Raw genomic sequence first — 26,404 nt, 5'->3', positions numbered from 1 at the left:
TGAATTTAAATTTACACAATCATCGCATCGTTTGGGGTAAGAGACCCAATATAACTCGAAATTACACTAAATAAATAAATATTTATAAAGAAAAATGAGTTTCAAATTAAGACACAAGCTTAATCCTTCCTGAGTCCACGATGTCAATTTTCCCTCTTGAGTTTTCATTTGAAGCCTAAAAAACTCTTAATAAAAACATGGTTTATGGCTCTGTCACTTGTTAAAAATACGGGTTTATGTGAGAATAAAAATAAAAATGAACCAAACGGTTAATAACAGAAAATCACAAAAGCGAGGGAAAAGCAATTGGCAAATTACCATAACTACCCAGTCCACAAAAATTTAAAAAGAAATAAGAAAAAGAAAGAAACCACGCACAGCTTCCACCCCTCGTATCAAGAAAAGTAAAGTTGTTTTCGCAAACTCAAGAACAACAAAAGGTTCATCTTTTTATTATTCAATCTTCAATCTTGAAATCAAAATTGTTCTTGAATCATCTTTATTAAAATTCTTCTCTTAAATCAATCATTAATGGATCGCCGCCGCCTCCTCTCCGCCACCTTCCTCTCTCTTCTCGCCCTCTGTTTCATTTCCGGTAAGTAACAATAACAAAAACGATCACTTTGCTTTTCCAAGGTTTATAAAATTTTTCAGTTTACGCCGACGCCCACTCTTTTCTAATTTTTTGCATTTTGGTGCCCGCAGAAACTGAGCCAGCTTCTTTCAAGATGGTCAACAAGTGCCGCCGCACAGTATGGCCGGGCCTACTCTCTGGGGCCAACTCTCCGCCGCTACCGACGACCGGTTTCGAACTCAAGAGCGGCAAATCAAGAACGATAACCATCCCAAAATCTTGGTCAGGCCGCATATGGGCTCGAACTCTTTGTACCCACCATCAAAACCAAACCTTTTCTTGCGTCACGGGCGACTGTGGGTCACAGAAGCTAGAATGCGCCGGAGGCGGCGCTGCGCCGCCCGCCACGCTCGCGGAGTTCACTTTGAACGGCGCCGGGGGGCTCGACTTTTACGACGTGAGTTTGGTCGACGGGTACAATCTTCCGATGCTCGTTGTACCGAAAGGAGGCCGCGGCGGGGGGTGCGGCGCCACTGGGTGTCTGGTGGACTTGAACGGAGCGTGTCCAGCGGAGTTGAAGGTGGCTCGTGAAGGTCGGGGAGGTAGTGTGGCGTGTAAGAGCGCGTGTGAGGCTTTCGGTGATCCGAGGTATTGTTGCAGTGAGGCGTACGCTACGCCTGACACGTGTTTTCCTTCGGTGTACTCATTGTTTTTCAAACATGTCTGCCCACGCGCGTATAGTTATGCCTACGATGACAAGACGAGTACGTACACGTGCGGTTCTGCCGATTACGTTATCATATTTTGCCCGGCGCCTTATACAAGGTGAATTTACAGTTTTGCTTTCATTTTTGTTCTAAAGTTTTGAGTAATTTTGTCATTTCATTGTATGCATTGTCGGCCACGTTGGCACGTTCCAGAAAATTCGCCAGCTTTTGGAAGTGGACTTGGTAAAGTGGACATAAATAAAATACTGGAGTTGATTTTGATGTTCTATTTTTATAAAAGCCAGCCGTTTTAGAACTGAGATTAGAGTTTGTGTAGAAGTGATTTTGTGATGAAGCACTTTTTGTTCACTAGTGTTCTCTTTATTGAGTGATATTACAGTTTCATAATAGTATATAAGCAAACAATGAAAGTATGAAATTTATGTTGTAAATCATACCTAGTTTTAGGCACTGCATAAGTGAACATCAGTCTGAAGTGAGACTAGTGTTATGGTTGCATTGGCAATTTCTATTGACATATGTTGATAGTCGTTTTCTAAGGTATGACAAGTGTTTGGGAAGACACATGTCAAGACTTGGTTTGACCATAGTTAGTATTTAGGTGATTGAAGCAAGTTCTTGCAAGTCATTCGTGTAGTTGTCAATTAGAGTAGAAAATTTGATTTGGTAGACCAGTATAGTTACCAGTTAGTGCTAAACTTGTAGAAGCTCAAGCAAGCTCTCTACATGGTTCTAGGAGATGCAAAATGCTCTTCTACTGAAACAAGCGGCGTGACAATAATGCATCAAAACTCTGCTCGGTAAATGGTTAGTCTTGGAAAGCAATTACATGTGAGCAGCAAAATTGGAGTCACAGCACTTGGGGAAGTTTTGTTGGTTGTCCTAAGACTATTATGGTTTTAGCTTATGCTTTCACAACAAATGGATTGCAAGGCTGATTTCATGTTAGCAAATGTAGTTGCCAAATAGCTGAATGGTCTGATCGTAATAGGCAGTCTGTTTTGTAGCTATGATTGATAGTGATTTCTTGGATCATGTAGCTATCTAGGCTGTGCTGGACCTTTTTAGAATTTCATGCAAATCACGCATCTGTGATGCACATCAGTTGATGGCTTATGCTGAAAAGGAGGTGTAGGTTCTTGTTTAATATTTGGGCTTGTCCTTGGTCTTGTTACTGCCCACTGACAAATGTCGGTCGCTAAGAATTAAATTTCACATCTTGCAGTTCATAACTGTTTGTGTGTTGCACGCATGTGCATCTGTGTGTTCTTTATTTATATTTTATTTAGCTATTCAAGCGGTGGTACTGTCAAATTTGAATTTCGTGTGCTTTAGAAATCTAGACTTGGAAGCACTTTGACAAACTTGGCTACTGTTACAGGTACCCGTTATTTGGTTCTCATGCTCATTAATAGAAGTAATACTATTGTATGTACGCAATGTGATTCCTTTGTTTCTTTATGGAAGGGATGCCACAAATTTGTAAGGGGTTTTCTTGTGCTTAAATTTCTAGTGAATCATTTCGCAGACTAGGAAAATATTTTTCCCCAGCCAAAGAACTACAAACTCAAGTTGCACATAGCCTTTTGCTTCTCTTCTATCTCCTGCCTTACATTTTCTGCAGATTAAAATGCTTAATGGTATTTGTTTTGGGTCACATTGTTTTTTTTGACTGTTTTGTCCACTCTTTCTTTTAATTATACAGTAAGAGTATCATATATCAATGGATATGTCTTTGTATGTACATTGTTTTCAGCCAAAAATTGCTGGGATCAAGAAAAGATGGCGCAGCACTACCACTCGTGAACAAGACAACGATGTACATTGCAAGCCGGCATCCAAATGGTGCTTCAGCCTCAGGTGTGCTCCAAAGGCATTTTACTGCATGTGCTGCCTCAATTCTAACAGCAATTTTCCTCTTTTGGCCGCTTATTTTCCCGTTATGACTAACATTGGCCTGGATGCCTCTAGGCAGATAGCAGTACAAATTCCATCTCAATCAAGAGGTAGAGCTCCGCATCTCAAAATATCTTCTTATGTATATTGTTCCGCTCATGAACGAAGCAATTCAACTGTAGATTAGCCACTTCTTGTGGTCTTCGAGATCCCATTAGAAATATTGTACATGCCTTACCTTTTGCGTATACGTCTTTTCTTCTTATTCAGACACATAATTAGATTTTCATATTTGTACTAATTATTGCAATTTTCCTTTGAATTCTATACATACAAGATTTTGCAGTATATGGGAAATCATATACCTCAATGTGTCCTTTAATTTTTGTGATGACTGGTTTTTTGTTGCTGAGCTCGAATGACAGGAGCCCTCAAGCTGTGTCCTCAAGTAGTCTCTGAAGAATGAAGAGCAGTAAATTGATATTTGGGCAACAAGACTGGTTTATCAAATTCTACGGCAGCTTATGAGTTATTACCATGGGTGGAGCTTTTAACACCCCATAAGATTCTTATAACAGCCCTTTCAAAATTTATTTCTTAAAATGCCCTAATTTAATTTATAAAATAAAAATTCATATTAAAAAAAATAACCGTCTTCCCACAAAATTTCATCCTTAAAAGAAAAAGTATTTTTTTTTAAGTTTTTACTATAAAATACATAAAAAAATCTTAAACTCTTTATTACTTTCTTCTCATTAAATTATTGATATCTTCATAACTTAAAATTCTTGTACTTTTCTTTAAAAAAAAAAATCTTTCAATGAAAATTTAAAATACAAATAAAAATAATGAAATTGACTGGGTGCAAAAATTTAGTTAAAAGAATATTTCATGGGGAAACCTTAGGTGTAACTGTGGTACCACGCCACAGTTACATCCAGTTGTTGGATGTCAGTGGATTCCACCAATCTAAGTGCATCCAACGGCTGGATGCCAACTGTAGCATAGTATTATAGTTGCACCGTAGCTTGATCCTTATTTTATTCAAGTGTTTAGCTAAATTGTCTTTCAAAAAAAAAATCATCTTTAGTTGTTTTAAGTAACTTCAATAAGAAGGAGATTTATGAAGAATTTCGAGGGAGGTGTAGAAAGGCCTAGACTATGACTATTTAAACACCAACTAATGGGCCACCCTCAAGCCCAATGAGCAAACACCAGGAAGTAGTGGGATCATAATTTTCAGCTCATAACCTTTTTTTTTACAAAAAAAAAATTTGTTTGTCAGAAAAACAACAAGAAGCTTGATATTACCATTGGACCTCTCTTTGAGTCTAAATGAAGTTACAAATCCGCGATTAGAATTGTGTCTAAGTGTCTGTTTGATATAGCTTATTTAATAGCCATAAGTGCTTATTTAATCTTATAATCTCTTATCATAATTTTTTTTGGTGTTTGATTATTTTTCTAATAGAACTTTTAAAACTTAAATAAGATATATTACATTTACTAGTAAAAGTTCACATTTTAAGCTTTTAGAAGTCGATGTTGAAATTGTTTTTTAAAATTTTAAAATATCTAACACATCCCTACTTATTTAACAATTTTATTTTATTCTTTTCAATTTTCATAACATAACTTTAAAAACTTGCCTATTAAAGTAATTTCATAAATTTTTAATAAAAACTCTTATTGACAACCAAATAACTAAATTTTTTTGAGTAAAATCTCTATTTATAAAAGCTCTTCTAACAAAAAACTCTACTTAAATAAATTTTACTTGAAAAGCTGTACCAACCAACGGAGCCTAAATTATTAGTAAAATCAGAATCAGGATTGATTGTTACCGCAAGAATGAATCTAAATGGACTCATGCACGAGAATGCTTAATGATTTTAATTTTAACTTCAATTAATAAGGAGGAAAGTAATAAAGATTAAAGACAAGATATATGAGTTAAATAAATTGAGTCGGATAAACCTTAATGCAACAAATGAAGCTAACAATAGTATTCCTCTAAAGCTTCATGCTTTAATTCTCAAACATATTTGATTTGCAGACGATGCTGGATTTCCAATTTTCCAAAGAAAGAAAGTCACATGCAAAGAGCTGACACAAAGAATTGCTTTGTGTTAAAAGTCATAACTCATAAAGGCATAACCTTATCCTCATAATACAATATAATATACACCTCACTTTTCACCGTAAATAAGCACATCTTTTCAGCTTTGCGGCTTCTGCTATGCACACATTGGGTGATCAACTACTGATTAATGGCAATTACTAAGTTACTGTCGGTGTACTTAACACTCTTTTTAGGCACAATTCATACCTAATAGGTTATGAGGTGGTCTGCATGTGTTTTATTGAGGGATGTAAGTTACATAAGCACTGGTTAATTTTGTTAAAATTCCATAAAATATCAAATGATTGATTTACCAGTGAGAGATGAAATCTTTGAAGCTGGCAAATTGGCGGATTCGTTCGTATATCTAATTAAAATATCAATGGGAAATTGACAAGCCTATTGAAAAGAAAAGGGGAGAGTGTCACGGACCCAATAAACTTGAATATCCATGTGCGTGACCTTGTTCATATGAATGCTGACTATTACAACTCCGTTTGACAGACACCCAGCACATTCCTTTCCATTAAAATCCAAATGAGAAAACGATGCTTGCTTTGGATGGTCCCTGTGGGCTGTGGCTATGCGGAGCTTTAATTTATCAGCACAGCGTGTTGGTTTCTACATGAATCTATTGGCCCAGAGAGAAAGAGAAGAAGAAGATCAAATGACATGATAAAAACGAGCGAAGCCTTTTACTAATTTTAAATCGTTTTAAGTGATTCAAGTAATAATGCATGAAGTATATATATATATATTGCATGCATGCATTCAACTTTTTCTAATCTGAATATTATTTCTTTTTTTTTTTGTCCTTTTAATATCGTCTTGTCTAGTCCAGAGCAAATTATTAATAAATTTTATTTATACTATTAGAGCTGAAATGAAAAGGCAAAAAGCCAGCAAATTAAAGCAAGGAATTTTTGTTTTTGCTTCACAAGAATGATTAGGAGAAGACTGCTCACAAGATTTCAAACGCTATGAAACAAAATAATAGTAGTAATTATTCTTTGCATGTTTTGAAATTCCTGGTGCCAGATTCTCCTCACTTATATCAATTCAACATTACATAATATTATTTTGATTGCTATGTGGCTAGTCACATGGGACTAGGCCAGCTTAGACCTATATATATATATATATATATATATAGGAAAATTTATAAAAATAACCCAATTTTTTTTTTTAATTTTCACAATTGGCCCTCTAAAATTTTTCCTATCATAATTAATTAAACACAAGGTTTCTTCCCCAAATTACCCTTGTCTATCAAACCAAACACAACTTTTTTTCTCTCTCTTTATCAAACCAAACGTAGCCTTTCACTCTTAAATCATCAACGGCAAATGACAACAACAAACAATGACGACGAAAGATAAAAGTAAACTTCGATCAATTATAGCCGAATTCATCCGAATTCAACATTAATCTGACATGATTCTAACAAAGTAAAATAGAATCAACCTAATTTTATGCAACAAAAGAGTTTCGGTGCGAATTGAGTAAAAATGGAGGACCAGCCGTTTCACTTTTAAATGAATCGGGCACAATTGATTGGCATTGAAAGTTCACTTTATCCGTCCTTTTTCACTTTTTAACTATAAGAAGATTAAAATCGAGAGTAACATAACACGCTTACCTTTTCAATTTTGTATTTTAATTGGTTGGTGGTAATATTAATTTCTCACTTTCTACAATCAATTAAAATTACAAAGTGTGTTGAATGGTCTATGCAATCGTGTGATGTGTGGACCTTCTACATAATGATGTTTAAAGGGGACATAAAATAATTATTCCTTATTAAAACTGTTTCATCAAAAGATTTAAAAGAAAAATAGCGGGTAGATAAATTGAGAATATAATTACATACTTCAATTAAGATGATGGATGTTATTGAAGTTGGATCTATTTAAATGGTTTTTGTTTCATAAAAAATATAACTCAAAAGAAAAGCCGCTATTTTGTTAGCGGGCACTTCTTTCATTTATTGGTTAAATTGAGGATTCAATGATTCTCCGATATATTAAAATAGAACCTAAATGTATTAAAAAAAATGTATGTGTGTGTGTATATATATATGTATACACATACCCACACATATACATATATGTTCTAATTTGAGATTTTAAAGCGCGTAAAAAATTTTAAAAAAATACATAAATCATGTACTTTATATACTTTAAGTTTTAAGTTTCTTAAACTATAAAAATTTAAAAATTTCTCAACTTTTTTATACTTTAAAATTTTAATTAAAAAAACCTCTATATTAAGATGAGGATGTCTTAATTAGATAACTACTCCCCAAGCGATGGGCCATGAAGCGAGTTCTTCTAATTCACTTTTTGATCGCTTGGAAGTAAATAGCATATGTAATTCAGTTTATAGAAAATAATTTGCTAGAAATAAAATTTATCAACAAAAACTATAATTATTAATTCTTTTTTTCCCACTTTTGAGGCAAAAGACAAGAGACGGAAAAAATTTGTATTTCATTGTTCACCATTTTCATAATTTTAGTCAAAATTTTGGGCTACCAAAAGAAACATTAATACTTTAAAAAAAAAAAGAAACATTAATAGAGAAACAAAATCAATGCACATGAAAAGAAGAGAAAATATGGAATCCAATGCTTTTCTTTCCATTATTGCTTCCCACACTTAACACTCGCCTGGACCCGCTACCCACTCTCCCACGTGGCATTGCCCAAACGGTCATTTTGTATGACGTGGCAACCGTGTAGCCAGTGCAAGCGCATCCACATTTGCCATTGGGTCTCCATCTCAGCTTTTGTAATAGTGACGCGGATCAGTGACAGCACTAGTGGGTGCTGATGTAAGACTAAAGTGACAGGTGTCGCAATCAGGAAGGTAACTGGTGGGGCCTGCTCTTCCCAAATCTCCGTTATTTATTTGACTTGAGCGTTTTGAGTGTGAGGGAATCACGTAGTGTCGCCACGCTTTTACTATGGGGATTCACGTACTGGAAAATGGTAGCTGTTTCGTCTTCCTCGGATAGGAAGTGATGCCAAGGCCTTATAATTGATTGGCTGTGGCTGTGTGGCACACACGTAATCATTATATACACTGGTTGCAAGAAAGAGCCGAAAATCCTAATGACCGAGTTTCGATTTAAATTTCAATTGATGGTATATTTATCCATTTATTATGCTGATTATAAAGTTTTTTTTTTTTTTGATGAATGGAAATTTCATTAAACATAAGATATTGTCAACATCAAATATAACCACGGAGGTGGAACAAACCTACACTCTCCATGACCTGACATAGAACCCTCCACCCTAATTATTGTATGAGCAGCAACGTTCGCAGATCGACGAACAAAAGAGAATCTTACTTCTTCAACTAGCTTAACTAATTCTTGACAGTCCTCAATAATTAAACCAAACCCATTAGGGTTAGGAGTTTGAGTAATTAAAGGTGAGTACACATTCAGACAATCTATTTCAAGAATAACTTTAGAGATCTTCAAATTTTTCATCCAGCTAAGAGCTTCATGAACAGTCATAGCTTCTGTCTCGCGGGGATGAAATAAACTAGGGAAGCGTTGACACTTAGCTGCCAAACAAATGCACCACCAGAATTTTTTATTACTCCTCCAAAGCTGAAACTGTCATGAGAACTAAAGACCCCTGCAACCACATTACACTTTAACCAGCCCGTTGGAGATTATAAAGTTTATTATTTAGTAAGTAAACGACACAAAATAATTAGGATTTAAATTGAAATTCAACCTTTATGATTCATAATATTATTATTATACAAGAAAATATTTGTAGAAACTCAACACTTTCTTTTTTAATTTCATGTTGTAACTCAAATAATATAATAATAGAAACTTATCAAAAGTAGTTTTAATCAGCACAACGATTAACAGTGCAAATAACGGAAATTCTCCTACAAATAACCTTTATTTAAGATTAGTTTAAAACTATGGCAGCGAACGAAATAAGTTACTTTTACTGTGCATATAAATAAGCGTTTGATTAAAAATATAATTTAGTGCCTAATAAATTATGTTACTGTAGTTACCATCAATTTAAAAAGTAATACAACATTTGGTAAATTTTATTATGAAAATATTATTTTATTATGTAATAACTAAAATAAACATAAGTTTAAATAGCCTTTTATTTATATAGTAAGATTTATGAAATATTGTATATCATTGTCTTTTTTATTAAAATATTAAAGTTATAATGTTAAAAGAAGTGTAGTACTTATTTAATAAATCGTGTGTGTGTATACCCTATTAACTATTAAAAGCTTATATCAAAGTAGAGAAAGTTGTGAAATAAACAAATTTTAAAAAAATTTACCACACCAATTTTGCCAAAGTCAAAACTTTAGGAAATTTAATAGGGCTATTAAGAAATGTAATTTCGTATAATTTTAAAATCTACACTAACAAAATTGAAATGTGCTCAGAGTTCAAGTTATTTATAGATGAGAAGAGAATCGAGGTCGCACTCTCGCTCCGCCAAAGCCCTAATCCATTTGAATCATTGACTAGTGGATAGCTGCTGCCGGTTGGATTCATGTGCAGAAGACAATAAATGTAATTTTGCAAAGTTTAGGGAAAAGATATGCTATGAAAACAAATTTAATGAAATGCGATCAATATACAATATTATCAAACACCACAACACTAAAAAACAAGACAGAAAACAGTAACCTGGAAGACAGAACTCAGAAGAACTGGTTTAAAAAGAGAAAAAAGAAAAAAAGAGTACTATTAATAACACAATACAGCTATTTTGGACTAACCCTCACTCACTCACTCTGTCACTTCACTTTCCCATCTCTCCCAAGAAAAACACTCCCACTTGTTTATGGGCATTGCCATTGTACCCTCAATCCCAAACCCTTGCATCACCACCCTTCATTGTCATCTCCACTTCAGCCAAAACCCAAATCAAGCAACAACTTGATGCAAAAAACAACCACCCTTTTCATGGATCTCCCCTCTTGTACCTCCACCTCTCTCATTCTTCCCCTCATTGTTCTTCTTGCAACTTCTCAAGGTAACCCACCGAAAACAAAACACATTGCTCATCTTCCCTTCATAGCTAACCTTCTCTCGCACACTCACATAGTAACAGCTTGTGGCATTTTTCTACTACATGGTCTTCGTGTTTTCATGCTGCATTATCTTTTAACCAAAAATATTATTTTCTTGGGGCTATTTTAATTTAAAAAAGACAAAAAAAAACCTCTAGCATTTAAGTTTTTTAGCTTAGTTTTTCACATTTGTCATAACAATAACAAAAAAATTTAATTTTTTTCTGGGCTTTTTTTTTTAATGTTTTTGGCAGGTGTATTAAGTGCTACCTTTACATTTGTTAACAAATGTGACTACACGATATGGCCGGGAATTCTCGCCAATGCGGGCAGCCCTAGACTCGACAGCACGGGATTCGAGCTCCCACAGGACTCCTCCCGCTCTTTCGTAGCCCCTACAGGCTGGTCTGGCCGGTTCTGGGGGCGAACCCGCTGTAACTTCGACGGATCCGGATCCGGGTCATGCCTCACAGGGGACTGCGGCTCGGGCCAGGTTGAATGCAACGGTCTCGGAGCCGCCCCGCCCGCGACTCTCGCGGAGTTCACTCTCGGGTCGGGCGGGCAGGACTTCTATGACGTCAGCCTTGTCGACGGGTACAACTTGCCCATGATTGTGGAGAGTTCGGGCGGGTCGGGTCTCTGCTCTACGACGGGTTGCTCCACGGACGTGAACCGGCAGTGTCCGGCTGAGTTGAGGGTCGGCGAGGGCGACGCTTGCAAGAGCGCGTGTGAGGCGTTTGGGAGTGCCGAGTACTGTTGCAGTGGCGCGTTTAATACACCCGCCACGTGTAAGCCGTCAGTTTATTCTCAGGTGTTTAAGTCTGCCTGTCCGAAATCTTACAGCTACGCTTACGATGATGCTACGAGCACTTTCACCTGCACTGGTGCCGACTATACGGTGACGTTTTGCCCTTCCTCTTCTCCTAGGTAAGCTCCTATTATCTGCTTTTCAGTCTTTTTCTTTTCTTTAATGGGTGGGTTGCTATTTTATTTAATCATTTTTAGCATCTAATTTGTGATTATTAAGCTTTACTTTTTGAACTTTTTCATAGCGGTTTGATTACGTACTACAAGTTTGTTTGTTAATTGTTACTCGACACCCATGGTGGTGGCCAACTGGAAATGCCAAAGATTCCCTTTATTATGATTTTAATTTTTTATGTTTTAATTTTTTTTTAAAGATTATGGGTGTAGTTAATGATGCTATCAATGTCATAAATGTGTTAGATTCAAGTGTACTTAATTTTTAACTAAAGATTCTGAGCATCAATTACACATCCTGCAAGACTGATTCATGAATTCTGTCTCGATGTCTATTTTGCAGTCAGAAATCTTCAAGTTATTCAACTCCAGTGGCTGGAGCCACATCACAGCAGCAGGGTGCAGGATCGGGGTTAGAGTACTCAGCTGACGGATCCGGCTCAGGGTATCCGGGTTCCGGTGCTGGAACCGGGACCGGTACAGTTACTGGATCTGGGTCAGCATCTGGAGATGCGATGCTAGCAGATGGGTCATATTTAGCCGGTTTGGCCATGGGGGATTCAACAAGAACAGCTTCAATTAGTGCTCTACAAATTTCACTTGTGGCCTTTGCAGCTTTCTCCTCTTTTGTGTTTTCATTTGGGTACTTGTAGTTATGTCTCTCTATACTTCAAAATTAATTAAGGGGTTTTTGTTCTTTGATGTGAATTCTTTCCTTGCATGTTTTTGCAGCCGTTGTTAAGAAAGCTGACTAGATTCTCATTCCACATGTAAAACACCACCCACCATCCCCTTCAAGATTCTGAAAAATTTTCAATGTTTGTTACTGCATAATTCTGAGAAGATAAGGTGCTTTTTTTTTCCCCATTCACACTCGAGCTTTTATTTTTAGGGTTAAAAAGCAAACAAAGCAGAATCAATTGAAAGATCTTTGATGGTATTTTGACAATTTCTTTTTCTTGTCTAGGTTCAACAATTTGTAAAGTAACAAGAGAGAGAGAGAGACTTGTTTTGATTTGTGTAATGTGAATACATAAACAAGATTGTTTGCTGAGAGATTGATTCCCATTGTAGCAAGTTTTGTGGTGGTGCTTTTGCTTTTTTGTTGGCTATGGGGTAACCTTACAGCTTTGTTTGGTGGGGTTGTGCTTGTGCAATGAATCATTGATGTTTGAAAGTCAAGACTTTGGTGAACACTATCGGAATATCACATTCTTGTGGGCCAAACCCTAATGTAATATCTTATCTTTGTACAGAAAAAAGAAAAAATTCTAAATAAGATTAGAATAAAGCCTTAAATTGTGATCATTGTCCTTAGATACGGTAATATGAAGCTGGCTTCTATTTGGAACCGTGATGATTGCCATTCAACTTTTCTGATTCAAAGTCATTGCTGTGCCATTCACATTTTAAACCATCCATTCTGTGTTAGATCTACAGAATAACTCGGTGATTTTACAGTTGAAATTTATTTGATTTGGTGTTTTGAGTTGAGGCAATGAACTATGAGCTACTTATGCAACTGCTATATTATCTGCTGTTGCTTATAATCGAATGGTAACATGTCTAGTTTCATCGCCTCGACAGAGCGAAAATGTTGAGTTTGCAGTTCTATTGCCATACTTAACACTCACTTTGTATTAACCTAAGAAGCCGTAAAAGCTGTACGAACCATGGGCATCAGTGTGACCGGTTACTTCCCCGGTTTGACATTCCTTCAAAAGCTTATCAACCACATCACCAGCAGGTAGATTTTGCAAATTATTATCTGTCAGACACATTTGGTAACACCCATTAGGATGTAATGCTGCCCAAAGCATTATCCCACTCACAGAAGGATGTGAGAAACCTTCCCTCAATACTTGCTCTAGATAAACTGCCTGTTTTTCCTTACTGAGTTTGCTGCTAATATCGACTTCTGTAAGCCAAATGGGGAGTTTTAGCGTTGTCATTTTGTCTATAATAGCTCTCATGAGTGGAAGATTTGGGACTGTAAAGTGACCTTGTAGGCCTATGCCATCCGTTGACACTCCACTGCGTCTGAGTTCTCGTAGTCTTGAAATGTAGCTATCAACCATTGAATTCACATCACTGCAAGTCTCCACCACATTGTATTCATTCATGAATAGTGTTGCCAAAGGATCTGACTGGTGTGCTGTTTGGAAGAAATGCAAGGCTGCTTTAGGGCCAAGACGTTGCTCATAAAAATCAAAATGAAGGATCTCATTGCTAACATCCCAGTGTATGAATTCTTCCTTGTATTTGTTCATTAGGCTTTGTATCCGGGAGTTGACAGCTGATTGTAGTTGGAATCCTGTAAGATTACGAACCCAAGTTGGATTGTATTTTGGATTTTCCCAGAATATATTGTGGCCTCTAACAATTAGTTTATTGGCTCTAACAAATTCCATCATCTGATCTGCTACAGTGTAGTTGACCTTGCCTTGTTCTGCTTCTGTTGCATACCACTTCAGCTCATTTTCAAACACAGCTGCATTGAATCGCTTAACAAACCATTTCTGTGATAATTAAAATAATCACATTAGAATTAGCTCACAATGTAATACGACACGTTGATTCCTTCATAATTTCAATTTCAAAGACTGTTCGTTGTACTCGCTATTGTACCTGATAAGGTAAATTTCCAAGAATGGTGCTTGCTATTGCCGATCCAAGTGGGAAATCCTTTGAGACTTGCTTTATTTTGATTACTGCTCCTTGCAGTATATCTCCATGTCCATTGGTTACATGCATTGTCACAGCACGTTTCCTTTCCTGTATACATTTGAGAGGGTTCCTCTTTAGTGTTTATGAAATAAGTCTTTCATATAACAGAACCATTTAATAGTTTTGGAATTTGACGCTCTAATTTCTTATAAATGCTAAAAGAGTTCCTCTTGGTTTTTATAAGTCTCTTCTTTTTTCGAAGGTCAGTATCTTACTTTGATTATTTGTATTAGCAAATACAGCGTAGTAAAGAAGTGTTACTAGTTATTACAGTGTTGATTATATATTGCTGGTTGAATCTCCATTGATGTTCAGTAAACGGCTGCAGTGAAGCGCTAGCAACAGCTATATTGATATCTCTGTCATCCGAATTCTGAATAATCAACATACAAGCAAAAGGTTCAGCTTCATCTTCAAACAATGTATTTTGCTCATTTTTGCACTAATGCCAACCTAAAGAAGAGTAATATTCAATCTGATGTATTTTACCTGAAAGAATAGTAGAGATAAGTTTGATGATGAATCAAGAACAAATCCACCTTTAAGAAATGACCAGCATCCTTGTTTGGCAGTCACAGATCCAACACAATCATACAACTCGTTTTCTGTCTCTAGGCTTGCGCGTATGTCAGCCGAGTTGGCACCCTCAATCTTAACCCAAACTGTTTTAAAGTAGGCTATAGATTTGATACCCCTGGTGCAAGCATAACCATATAAAGTTATAAATTGGACAATCTTGTGTAACATAGGCTATAGATTTGATAACAATGCGTTAATTGTCGAATAAAAATGATTCTCACTAGAAAAGCAGTATATGGTTCCCTGTGTGAGATTATGCAATATGAAAGCCGGTGTATAGAAACTAGTCTCAGAGTAGGCAACCCAGCTGGGATTTTTCAGGGACTGCTTTCTCAGCATTCCTCCATCATAAAGTGGCTTCTCAGGTGACTCTTTACACTGCAGCCAAGCAAGATATGTGCATATATACATATATGTACTTCAATCAAGCAATGCAACTTACTAGGCACAGCAAGTTCAATCAAAGCACTTATTAATTACCCAAAAAAAAAAATTTACCTCAGTGTATGCAGTAAAATCGTATAGTGGCCGGTCTGCAACACCAAAGTTCTCAACAAGTTAACAAATGTAAACAAAATGATGACATTAACAAACCTATTTGTAATCATAACATTAAGTATCAAGCAGTGAGAGAGAGCTGAACCATATGAAGCAGCCAAGGACGCTCCAATAATAATGGAAAAAACCAAGAAGCCAGTGGAAGTAAGAGTGTGATTCATGTTCGTATGCTGAGATAAACAGAGCGCTTATTTGTGTTATAATATATAGAGAAATTAATGGAGATTGGCGATTGGTCACGAGGCCGGAAATAGTGGCAGATTCTGAGCAATCCAGCTCCTGCTCACATGCAAACAGGAGCTTCATTATGTGGACTAAATTAAAATAATTACACGTGTTTTTCAAAGTAATCCTTATTTAGAGTACATTACTTAATTAATTTCCAATTTGCCATTGCATGCGATTACATTTATTCGTTTGTCAATTAATTTGGCTTTATTTTAAAGACAAATCATTCTCTGATCCTCTCTTGCATCGTCGGAAATGTTGAAACGGAGTTGCTAATTGCCAAATGATGAATCAATTACGGTTTTCAAAACAACTAGGTACGATCAAAATATTACCCCTTGCTACTTTGTAATCGAAATGTTGAAAGGGATCGCAACTTTTTCAAAAAGTTGACTTAAGCTCTACAGCATGATTTGGTGATCTTACAGATGAGATATAATTGTTTGTGTTTGATTTGAGGGATTGATCTAATAGATTGCACCATACATACGAACCATTATGCAACTGCAATATAATTATAATCTGCTATGCCTTACACTCGAATGGTAACGTGTCTAGTTTCATCGCCTTGACAGAGCGAAAATGTTGAGTTTGCAGTTCTATTGCCATACTTAACACTCACTGTGTATTCACCTAAGAAGCCGTAAAAGCTAAATGAACCATGGCCATCCGTGTGACCCGTTACTTCACCAGTTTGCCACTCCTTCAAAAGTTTGTCAACTATGTTACCAGCAGGCAGATTCTGCAAATTATTATCAGTCAGGCACATTTGGTAACACCCATTAGGATGTAATGCTGTCCAAAGCATTATTCCGTTCACTGAAGGATGTGAGAAGCCTTCCCTTAATACCTGCTCTAGGTAAACTGCCTGTGTTTCCTTATCGAGTTTGCCGCTGATATCGACTTCTGTAAGCCAAATTGGGAGATTCAGTGTGGCCAGTTTGTCTAGGATAGCTCTCATGAGAGGAAGATTTGGAACTGTAAAGTGACTTTCTAGGCCTATGCCATCCATCAACACCCCGCCCCTTTTCAGTTCTCTTAGTCTTGAAATGTATCTATCGACGGTTGAGTTCTCATCACTGCAAGTCTCCACCACGTTGAATTCATTCATGAATAGAGTTGCTAAAGGGTCTGATTGGTGTGCTGTTTCGTAGAAATGCAAGGTTGCATCATGGCCTAGTCGCTGCTCATAGAAATCGAAGTGAAGCATCTCATTGCTGACATCCCAATGTATGAACTCTTCTTTGTATTTGTTCATCAGGCTTTGTATCCGGGAGTTGACAGCTGATTGTAGTGCAGGACCAGTGAGATTGCGAACCCATGCTGGTGTGTATTTAGGATCTTCCCAGAATATATTGTGGCCTCTGGCAATTAGTTGATTAGATCTAACAAATTCCATCATCTGATCTGCTATAGTGTAGTTGATCTTGCCTTGCTCTGGTTCTGTTGCATACCATTTCAGTTCGTTTTCGAATACAGCTGCATTGAATCGCTCAACAAACCATTTCTGTAACCATCAGAATAATCGCATTATTGTAGAATGCAGTGTGACAAGACTTTCATGGGATACATAATAGCAATTCCGAAGACTTTTACATTGAATCAATTAAAGCAATAGGTTACCTGATAGGGTAAGTTTCCAAGAATTGTACTTGCAATTGCAGATCCAAAGGGAAAATCTTTTGAGACCTGCTCTATTGTGATTTCTGCCCCTTGTAATGTATCTCCACTTCCATCTGCTGCATGGATTGTCACAGCCCGTTTCCTTTCCTGTATTGTTTAACAGAGTTATTTGTGCAATTAGTTTTCCATTTAACAGATCACGAAACTATATGAAAGTGTTTGGCATTTTAAAATTTTGACTGATTTTGGCACAAGATATATTGCAACAATTACATAGTAATAAACAAGTGTTACTTGTAATTACAGTGTTAATTATATATTGCTGGTTGAACCTCCATTGCTCATCAGTAAATGGCTGCAACGAAGCGCTAGCAACTGCTATATTGATATCCCTGTCATCCGAATTCTAAATAATCAACATACAAGCAAAAGGGTCAATTTCATCTCCAAACAATATACGTTGCTCAATTTTGCCTTAAGAAGCGTAATATGCGATGTGATATTTGATTTTACGGCTGCGAAATTACCTGAAAGAATAATATAGATAAGTTTGATGGCGAATCAAGAACAAATCCGCCTTTGAGAAATGACCAGCATCCTTGTTTGGCAGCAGCAGACCCTACACAATTGTACACTGAGTTCTCTGTCTTTAGGCTTGCCCTTACGTGAGCCGAATTAGCACCCTCAATCTTCAACCAAACTGTTATGCAGTAGAGAAAATAAGAACCATTGCAACATCTAATGTAAGGGGCTAGAATGTGCATATTTTATTCGCCTTTGCAAGGACACTGAATCAAGCTTTGCCCCGGTGAAAGCATTAGCATATTAATTGCAGTACCTTGCGACGTGCATAGGCAAGTAAAAATTCATGGAGACATAAGGATTCTTACTAGAGAAACAGTAGATGGTGCCCGGTGTGAGATTGTGCAATATGAAAGCTGGTGTATAGAAACCAGTCGAGAAGTGGGCAATGCTACTGAAATTTTCTGGAGGGTGATTTTTGAGCATTCCTCCATTGTAGAGTGGCTGCTCTGGCAGCTCTTTACACTGCAGCCAAATAACATTGTGCATATCAGTCGAACAATAGAACTAGAAACTATTAATAATATTAATCACCATATGTAAATGTTTACCTCGGTGTAAGCAGTAAAATCATACAATGGCCCGTCTGCAAAAGAAAAGTTCTCAACAAGTCAACTAATTAATTTTGAACATAACAAAAACCCCCTTTGTAATAACGAAAGCATTAATCATTGAGACATGAGAGAGACCCGCACCATATGAAGCAGCCAAGGAAGCTCCTAAAAGAACGAAACAAATCAAGAATCCAGCAGAAGTAGGAGTGTATTTCATGTTCGTCTGCTGATATAAAGTAGAGAGGCTGACTTGTGCTTATATATTGGAATTTTAACATCTCATTTCTTGAAGTTGACCCCGTCAATATAATGGAGTTTTCAGAGAGAAAGGGATCCGTGCACTTACTGAGGTTTAGGAGGTGAATTGGTCACAGCTCACGAGGGAAACAGTGGCAGATTTGGAGTGGTTAATCCGTGTCTGCTCACTTGCAAAGGAAAGCCTCATGTGAACTTAAAATGAGTACGTTTGCTTGTATTTTAGCATAACTTTTGTACAGTTTTGGATTCATTACAGACACTTTGTTCAAGCAATCCTTAACTCCCGTGCGTGTACGTGGACATTTATTACTTTGTTAATATGGCTTTATCAATCCTTCATTAATCATTAGGCTATCTTGCATGTGTTGATGGGAATGTTGTAACAGAGCTGCTAATTGCCAAATGAAGAGTCTAGAATATGTTTCTCAAAGTAAGATTGATCGTAATATTATTTTAAGAATCAAACTTTAGATGTCAAAGCAGTTTAAGAGCCTTGGGCATTCTTGGAAATAACAAAGCATATGTCAAACTTAAGGAGGAGCCAAAACACACGTCCAATATTTAACATTTGACCCGTACTTTGTGCCATTGCCTTAGACTAGCTTTCTAATGGAAATTAATAATTAGTAAGTTTCCCAGGGATCATGGATACTGAGTTAATGGGAAGTGATATGTAGACAAATGGGTATGGCAAAAAACATATAATTGTGCCTCCTGTGAAAGGAAAATGCGCACGCTATGGTTTCAAGTCCTAGCTTTTGTTACTACAGGCTCCCGTGAGTGCTCAAACTTTGCATGCGCGCATGTTACAGTGGACCATGACTCCTCTGCTGCGTTATAAGCATGGTACTATGATATCCCACAAGTCCGTGCCTTCCGTAGTAGGAGATGAAATGAAATATTGAACTGAAAAGAAACCAAACCTTTGAACACCAAAGACGCCTTTCTTGGATCCTCATCCGCGTGGTTGAATGTTGTTGAGAGCTCTACTTGATTGATACTTTACACATTGGAAAAATTGAGCTAGTTTGCCTTACAAGTCAAAACTTATGAATGTTACAATAGTTACAACGTTTGTTCATTTACACTTAATAAAATTTCGTATACACATATTATGATCGAGTATCATAGTAAAATAAGCGTAGCTTTATTGATTATAACTATCCTTACACACGTTGTAAGTTTAACAAATACCATTAGGCTCATTCCCAAAAAAAAAAAATTGCGGTGTTATATCAGACAATGGTAGTAAGATAGCTTCATTAAAATAAGCCACATTTCAATTAAAGCCCTAAATTCCATTTTGAATTTTGTATTTCACGTTGGGAGTTCCTCCAATGACCAAAATGGGAAAAGCCGCCACCTAATTCAGCCCCTATTGCTTGCATCAACAATTCATTTTCGAGGAGCTTTTTTTGTATGGAGCGGACCCTTCTTAGTAACTTCTCAGGAGGCTCTTTGATTACTGATGAGTTTGTGACCTTCAAGTTTCATCTTCCATTGGTCAGTATAGGAATGTCCTCAAATACGCTATAAAACAAATCCGACCCACTAGCTTACCACATTCCTTCATCGCAGGCCCAACTTCAAGGACTTTATTACTGCCTTCGTGCATTCACGAGGGATTTCAGCGAACTGGGTCACCTGGGGCTTATCGCTATGAGAAATTTTAAAATTGTTTATTAGCCAGGGCTAGACAGTCTGATGAGCGAGTTTTTCAAAAAAAAAAAATAATAATAATTAAGGAATAAAAAAATTTCACAATTTTTAAAATACAAAGAGATGCACAAGCTCTAATGCGTTACATACAAGTACAAAAGTATAACACAAAATCACACCATATCTTCTCGGTACTTTACATAGAGAGTCCAACAAATAATAATAATTATGGCAATGCTCGCCTTATTGATAAGGCATCATCTAACAGACTAATCGCGAAACTCGGATATCACGGAGCAAAAAGGCTCATCAATCCTACTTCTTGGCCAATCACTGCTGCTCAAATTGTGTTAATGTCCATTAGATTCTGTCGACGATGACGATTTCTTCGATCTCCTGCTCCTGTAAATCTTGGTGTAAATGTTCTTGGTCTTAGCTGCAAGTAAAATGTCCAAACCAAATCCAACAATGCATGCCATAGCCATGATGACGAACACAAGTCGGTAACAGTGAGCTCCGACGCAAGTGTTGCCGCCTCCTGCAGTCGGGGTAGCTTGTGCGTCATAGAGGTATCCAGCAAGCAGGCCAGAGAAAAGGAAGGAGCCAAGGGGAAGGTTGAGGATTAAGATATTGTAGATTAGACCATAGTATTTGAGACCAAATAGTTCAGAAGCGGTAGGGACTGTGACAGCTAGACGGACTCCATAGCATAAGCCTACTATGATTGAGCCGATGTATAGTGAACCAGGCAAGGCTACAGCCATGAGAATGTAGCCAACTGCCATTAAAATTTGAGAAGCTGCATTCCAAATTGGCCTTGGTGTTCCAGCTCTCCTGCAAACAAGAAAATATCATAATAGAAGTAAGTTATTGTGAATCAAACAATTTCCTAAATTAATTAAGCTGGCCCAGATGAAAGTGATCCAAAAATTGAAAGCACACAATATTTGACTCCAAGGATAGAAATAGCTTTAGCCAATTCATCATAAGTCAATTCAAACATTTCAGCTAAGTGAATGCAACGGGCGCCGGCCCAAAAAATCTTACCTGAAAGACACTGTAGCCATGGGATTTCAAAAGGATTCGATACCAAGAAATATTCTATTCATTCTCAACAATGGACCATCCTGCCACTGACTTTGTTAAAGCAATTCCCTCCAAATTCTTGCTTCTAAAAAGTGATCATGAGCAAGAGAAAGCAACGCACTAATCTTTAAAATAAAGCTAGAAAGATATGTCACCCCACTTGATTTCATTATATAATAATTTTTCTTTTCTCTCTTTGTCTGAGAGAATTAAGACCTGAACCTATACTTGACTCTCATATTTTTTTGCTGCTAAAAGAAGGAACGGAGACATGGAGTGAAAGCAACATCGAGTAATAAGAAAAATCTTCACGGCTACACATATTAATCTACACCCAACGACAAGTCAATGAAGCTCTGTTTATCCTTACACCCAACGACAAGTCAAAGTAGCTCTCCTCACCCGGGTCTTAGAAAATCAAATAGGCATGTAAGTATTTCTTTACCTGTACTAGCGTAACCTCTCAAGTTCTATATTAAATCTTGCGAGCTACTTGTTACATTAAATTTTTTGTACCACACTAATTAAGCTACTAAACCCCACAAAGTATATAATATAAGATCTAACATAACCCCAAAAGGGGAAAAATAAGATATATAGAACATATATATACATTAAAAATCCGTCAATTCCTTCTTGACAAACCCAACTCAGTAGTCATATATAGATTCAACAAAACATTCGAAGATTTTGTTTATAGCCTTGAGCAAAATCAAGCTTAGACCCCGATTCTGGTCAAGAGCTAATCGAGTATTCCAAATAAAGAAACAAATAAAAGTCATGCAATAATCATGCGCAAAGACAATAGGAACTAGAAACGACGTCGTTTTTACAGTTTTAATTAAAAAAATAAAAAAATACGAGCTAAGGTTTAAGCAGTGACCTAGAACTTACTTGATAAAGTATTCCGAGACGGAACCCGATATAATCCTACCGAAAAATCCCCAGATACTCGTCAAAGAAACGAAAATCGAAACGTCGACGTATCCAAGAGCCAACCCAATTTGTCCCATGTTATTCATCACCGCCAGGCCAGTCCCTACCCCACAAAGAAACGAAACAAACAAGATCCAAAAGTCAACGGTCCACATCGCTTCAAATATCGTGTGATCTTCCCCCAGCACCGGCCTCCTCTTCACTTCCTCCACCGCCACAACCGCCACCACAGTATCCTCCACCGCCACCACCTCCTCTGTTCCAGTAGTTTCCCCGTTTAGCAACGGCTCCACCACTTGTTGCTCTTCCACATCCGGTTCGGTTCTTTTCCGGTTCAAGTTCCAGCTCTTTATGAAAGAATAAACCGGAATGGCCACCGGAGAAGCTAAGAGAATTATCAAAATACCAGAGAAGATCAACGCGAGAGTTTCACTTTTGTTAGGCAAGAAATCGTAAACTTGCAGGTACAACGCCACGACGATGGCGACGGTGTTGATGATTGAGAAGTATTTAGCTTCTTCTTTCTCCTCGTCGACAGTGGAGGCCGGAGTCGTCTCGCGGAGGAAGAAGATGGCGCCGAGGCAGACAACGAAGGGGACGATGGCGAGCATGAAGAGGAACTTCGCCGGATCGTCGGCGAACAAGGCGCTGCAGAGGTCGGTAAATATGGCGGTGCTGAGACCGACGTAGCCTTTCAGGATCCCAGAGACGGGACCGCGGTTACGGCGGAAGTTACGGATGCACGTGACGAGCACAGCGGTGTTCATCCACGTAGTGCTGTTGCCGCCCATGCAGAGGAAGACGCACATTTGCCAGTACGAGAGCGGCTGGATTTTGCGGCTGACGACGAGCCACTGTGCGCCGTATCCGACGAGGCCTTCGAGGGAGCCGATGAGGAGGATGATTGGAGCCGGAATCCGGTCGGAGGCTAGGCCCGCGAGTAGGCCGAATGCTTTGCCGATGTCCTTAACGACGGAGAGGTTGTTGAGTTCGAGTTGAGTGAGGTTCATTAGGGTTTTGAGAGCGTCAGAGTAGTTAGAAAAAGTGTAGTTGTTGCCGGAGATGGCTTGGACCCAAACGGCGGTGACGAAGCCAAGCCATTTGCCGGCGGAGGAAGTGTAAGAAACTTCGAAGCCCATTGAATGTTCGAAGATTTGGTGGGAGCTTTGGAAAACGCAGATAGTGGGGGGTATTTAAAGTTGAATTTTTTTCTATTATTAAATTTCCTTTTTTTGTAATAAAATATTTTATCATTACTTTATTTTATTTTATTTTCTTTTCAGTTTGTTGCTGTATCCAATAAAGCGACACGTACGGTTGCGTTTCGTTTGTCCTTCAAAGGATTGTGGGACCACGTATAAGTTATTGGACTTCACGGTCCGTGCTGTTATTTGCATTGCAAGTTGATTTTTATCTAGTTTTTCGTTTTTGGAAATTTTACGCAAGTTGAACTCACTCGAGAAAATTTTATATATTTAAAAAATTTACTGTCCTTTTTTACTTATGATGAAAAAATACACTAGTTTTCATAAATTTTTTGGACAAATTTAATAATATCAATAATTAATTTTTAAAATTTGAATAATAAACCAACTTGAATTATTTCTTATAAGTCTTTATTTTTTTGAATGGTTGAATTTTTCACAGGGCTCGCCTTGTTAAGGTCTATTTTGAGTTCCCAAAAATCATATAAGTTGGCTTAGTTTTTTATTTTTCTTGATTTATTTTTTGGGATATTATCATTTTACTACTAAAGTTTTACTGACATATCATGTCAGTACTAAGGTTTGCCGAAAAGTGTATTTTACCACCAAAATTTTGCGCCGTTATCAATTCACTACCATTCTGTTAACAACATTAAAAATTTGCTGATGTCATAAGGACATCAAAGATATTTTCAGTTGTAAGAGTAAAATTGTCTGTTAATTTGATAGATAAATTATCATTTTACTACCAAGTTTTTAGGGGAATTATCATTTTACTACCGAATTTTTAGGGGAATTATCATTTTACTACCAAACTATTGCTGATGTCATAAGGACATCAAAGACATTTTCAGTTGTAAGAGTAAAATTGTCTGTTAATTTGATAGATAAATTATCATTTTACTACCAAGTTTTTAGGGGAATTATCATTTTACTACCGAATTTTTAGGGGAATTATCATTTTACTACCAAACTATTGCTGATGTCATAAGGACATCAAAGACATTTTCAGTTGTAAGAGTAAAATTGTCTGTTAATTTGATAGATAAATTATCATTTTACTACCAAGTTTTTAGGGGAATTATCATTTTACTACCGAATTTTTAGGGGAATTATCATTTTACTATCAAACTATTGTGGGTAAAATCGACTTCTAACTCAATTTCCATTAAACATTAACATTTTCTTAACGGAATGGTAGTGAATTGATAACGGCGCAAAACTTTGGTAGTAAAATATACTTTTTAGCAAACCTTGGTACTGACATAATTTTGGTACTAAAATGATAATTTCCTTTTTTGTAATGGTATGGAATAATTAGACATAGTAAAATTCTCTACGAATCTAAGTGAACTCAGTTTATTTCGGCTAAAATCAAACTTTCATTTTTTTTAATCAAACTCGGAAAATAATTCTCAATTTGAATTGGCTTTTACACACACACACACACACACACACACACACACACATATATATATATATATATATATGAAAACTAAATTCTCTCTTTATTTACTTGCTCCAAAACTATTCATTATCATAGCCTTGAAATTTTTTGAACTTGTAAATTTCTAGGTAAATATGTTTTAATGAAAATCCAAGGATCCAGTTATTATTATCCCTTTAAGAACTAAACAAAACTTTGCCGGATTTTTCAAGAAAAAAGGAAAAAGCAAAATTACAAATTGAAGAAAAAATAAAAGCAAAAAAGTTTTGGATTTTGAATGGGATGGGGTGTGTCGTTGAGTGTTTAAATTTCTCATGAGATGAAGAAGCAAACACGCGAGCTGGCTACTGGTATGACGTATGATAACAGAAATATTGTCGTCGTTGGCACGTCACGTGATAGTGAAACGGCACGGTTTTTTGTTGTCAGCTTTTGGCATTTATTAGATCGTATCTCGTAGGCAGGTAGCATGGCGAGATCTCGCGCTAAGATTTTCGCGATTTTATTTGATTTTATTTTATTTAAGTAAAATTTAAAAGATCACCGTAGATAATAATAAATTTCAAGTTATAAATAACATATGCCTTGGTGCTTGGTTGAGTAAATTATATTTTTTAAATCAGTAACCCAACTTAAAATCTTGCATAGATAGGGATCAATAATTAAAAATGAAAATGCACTTGTCACGTTTTAATATATGGATTTGGGGCTTAATAAAATTATCTAGATACAATATAATATTAAATTATAACTAAATAGTGTAGTATGTCCTTGATGATGCATTTTAAAATATATATAGGCATCTGTATTACTGCACATGAGAATTTTTTTAATCAACTATAAAATTGCAATTTATAAAATTGAATTTTGATAAAATTTATAATCGTTTAATTACTACTGTAACTCTGACAATGGAGTGAGGTAAAAAAAGTGAGTCCATCATGTTTTGACTATATCTATAATTTTAATGTTATTTGTCAATATATAATGTACGTTACATGTTGAAATGGTAAAATTATGGGAAATTATCTCTACATCACATTTCTTTTGTTATATGTACATTTAATTACCACAAACAATTGACATGTATTTTACACTACTTTTATTTTAAAACTTGGATCAATCAACCACTTTAATACTAAAAAATAACTATTTTATTAGTAAGTGAATTAAAGACAATTTATTCTACAAAATTTTTAAAAATAAAAAATTAGAATTATAAGAATACCCCTGAATTTAATAAAATAAATAAATTTTAAATCCAATATGTTAATTTTTTTATAAATATAATTTCATTTAAAAATTATCATGTTAATTGTTTGCAATCATAATTTCATTTAATTTGTATAAGGAAGTTTCTTAATATTAATTATAGGGAAGCTTACAATAATTATAGGGAGCTTTTTTTCATATTAATTGTTGTAACTGTACAATCTCTACACTTAATTTAATTATAAAAATTAAATGAAATTATAATTACAAGATGTTATTTTTTTATAAAAATTATCATCTTAAATTTTGAGATTTATTTGTTCCGTTGAATTTAGAGATATTCTTATAATTATAATTTTTATATTTTTTAA

General features: G+C 36.3%; 4 protein-coding genes and 1 pseudogene across 7 annotated transcripts; 2 read left to right on the top strand and 3 right to left on the bottom strand.

Moving 5' to 3' along the window:
* Nucleotides 1-276: 276 nt before the first annotated feature.
* On the top strand, nt 277-3,568 carry LOC102610931 (thaumatin-like protein 1b). 3 transcript variants are annotated; one of them, XM_006486701.4, is made up of 4 exons: nt 277-595; nt 706-1,399; nt 3,059-3,162; nt 3,278-3,568. In XM_006486701.4, exons 1-4 carry the CDS (start codon nt 532-534, stop codon nt 3,310-3,312), a joined length of 897 nt encoding a protein of 298 aa, XP_006486764.1. In that variant the 5' UTR covers nt 277-531; the 3' UTR covers nt 3,313-3,568. The 3 variants fall into 3 exon arrangements, with proteins under 3 accessions (XP_006486764.1, XP_006486765.1, XP_006486763.1); XM_006486702.4 differs by having other exon boundaries at nt 278-595; nt 3,274-3,568; XM_006486700.4 differs by having other exon boundaries at nt 281-595; nt 3,059-3,568.
* A 6,461-nt stretch (nt 3,569-10,029) lies between these two features.
* Nucleotides 10,030-12,684, top strand: LOC102610623 (thaumatin-like protein 1). Of its 2 annotated transcripts, XR_003066983.2 has the most exons (5): nt 10,031-10,361; nt 10,653-11,325; nt 11,723-12,022; nt 12,112-12,228; nt 12,347-12,684. XR_003066983.2 is itself a non-coding variant. In XM_025102422.2 (4 exons), the coding sequence occupies exons 1-4, from the start codon at nt 10,268-10,270 to the stop codon at nt 12,119-12,121; spliced, it is 1,077 nt and encodes a 358-aa protein (XP_024958190.2). In that variant the 5' UTR covers nt 10,030-10,267; the 3' UTR covers nt 12,122-12,684. The 2 variants fall into 2 exon arrangements, 1 of the variants encoding a protein (XP_024958190.2); XM_025102422.2 differs by having other exon boundaries at nt 10,030-10,361; nt 12,112-12,684.
* Nucleotides 12,685-12,923: 239 nt separating this feature from the next.
* On the bottom strand, nt 12,924-15,404 carry LOC102613402 (endo-1,4-beta-xylanase 5-like; annotated as a pseudogene).
* Nucleotides 15,405-15,792: 388 nt separating this feature from the next.
* LOC102613106 (endo-1,4-beta-xylanase 5-like) lies at nt 15,793-18,623 on the bottom strand. The gene is made up of 7 exons (XM_015532782.3): nt 18,372-18,623; nt 18,228-18,262; nt 17,985-18,141; nt 17,622-17,794; nt 17,399-17,500; nt 17,095-17,241; nt 15,793-16,978 (listed from the first exon to the last, which is right to left on the bottom strand). The coding sequence occupies exons 1-7, from the start codon at nt 18,445-18,447 to the stop codon at nt 16,004-16,006; spliced, it is 1,665 nt and encodes a 554-aa protein (XP_015388268.2). The 5' UTR covers nt 18,448-18,623; the 3' UTR covers nt 15,793-16,003.
* Nucleotides 18,624-20,228: 1,605 nt separating this feature from the next.
* On the bottom strand, nt 20,229-23,349 carry LOC102610314 (protein NUCLEAR FUSION DEFECTIVE 4). The gene is made up of 2 exons (XM_006486698.4): nt 22,128-23,349; nt 20,229-20,981 (listed from the first exon to the last, which is right to left on the bottom strand). The coding sequence occupies exons 1-2, from the start codon at nt 23,306-23,308 to the stop codon at nt 20,498-20,500; spliced, it is 1,665 nt and encodes a 554-aa protein (XP_006486761.2). The 5' UTR covers nt 23,309-23,349; the 3' UTR covers nt 20,229-20,497.
* Between the last annotated feature and the right edge of the window lie 3,055 nt (nt 23,350-26,404).

Source organism: Citrus sinensis, chromosome 8, assembly GCF_022201045.2.
Source record: "Citrus sinensis cultivar Valencia sweet orange chromosome 8, DVS_A1.0, whole genome shotgun sequence".
Classification (NCBI taxonomy): domain Eukaryota; kingdom Viridiplantae; phylum Streptophyta; class Magnoliopsida; order Sapindales; family Rutaceae; genus Citrus; species Citrus sinensis.
This window is presented reverse-complemented; position numbering and strand designations above follow the sequence as displayed.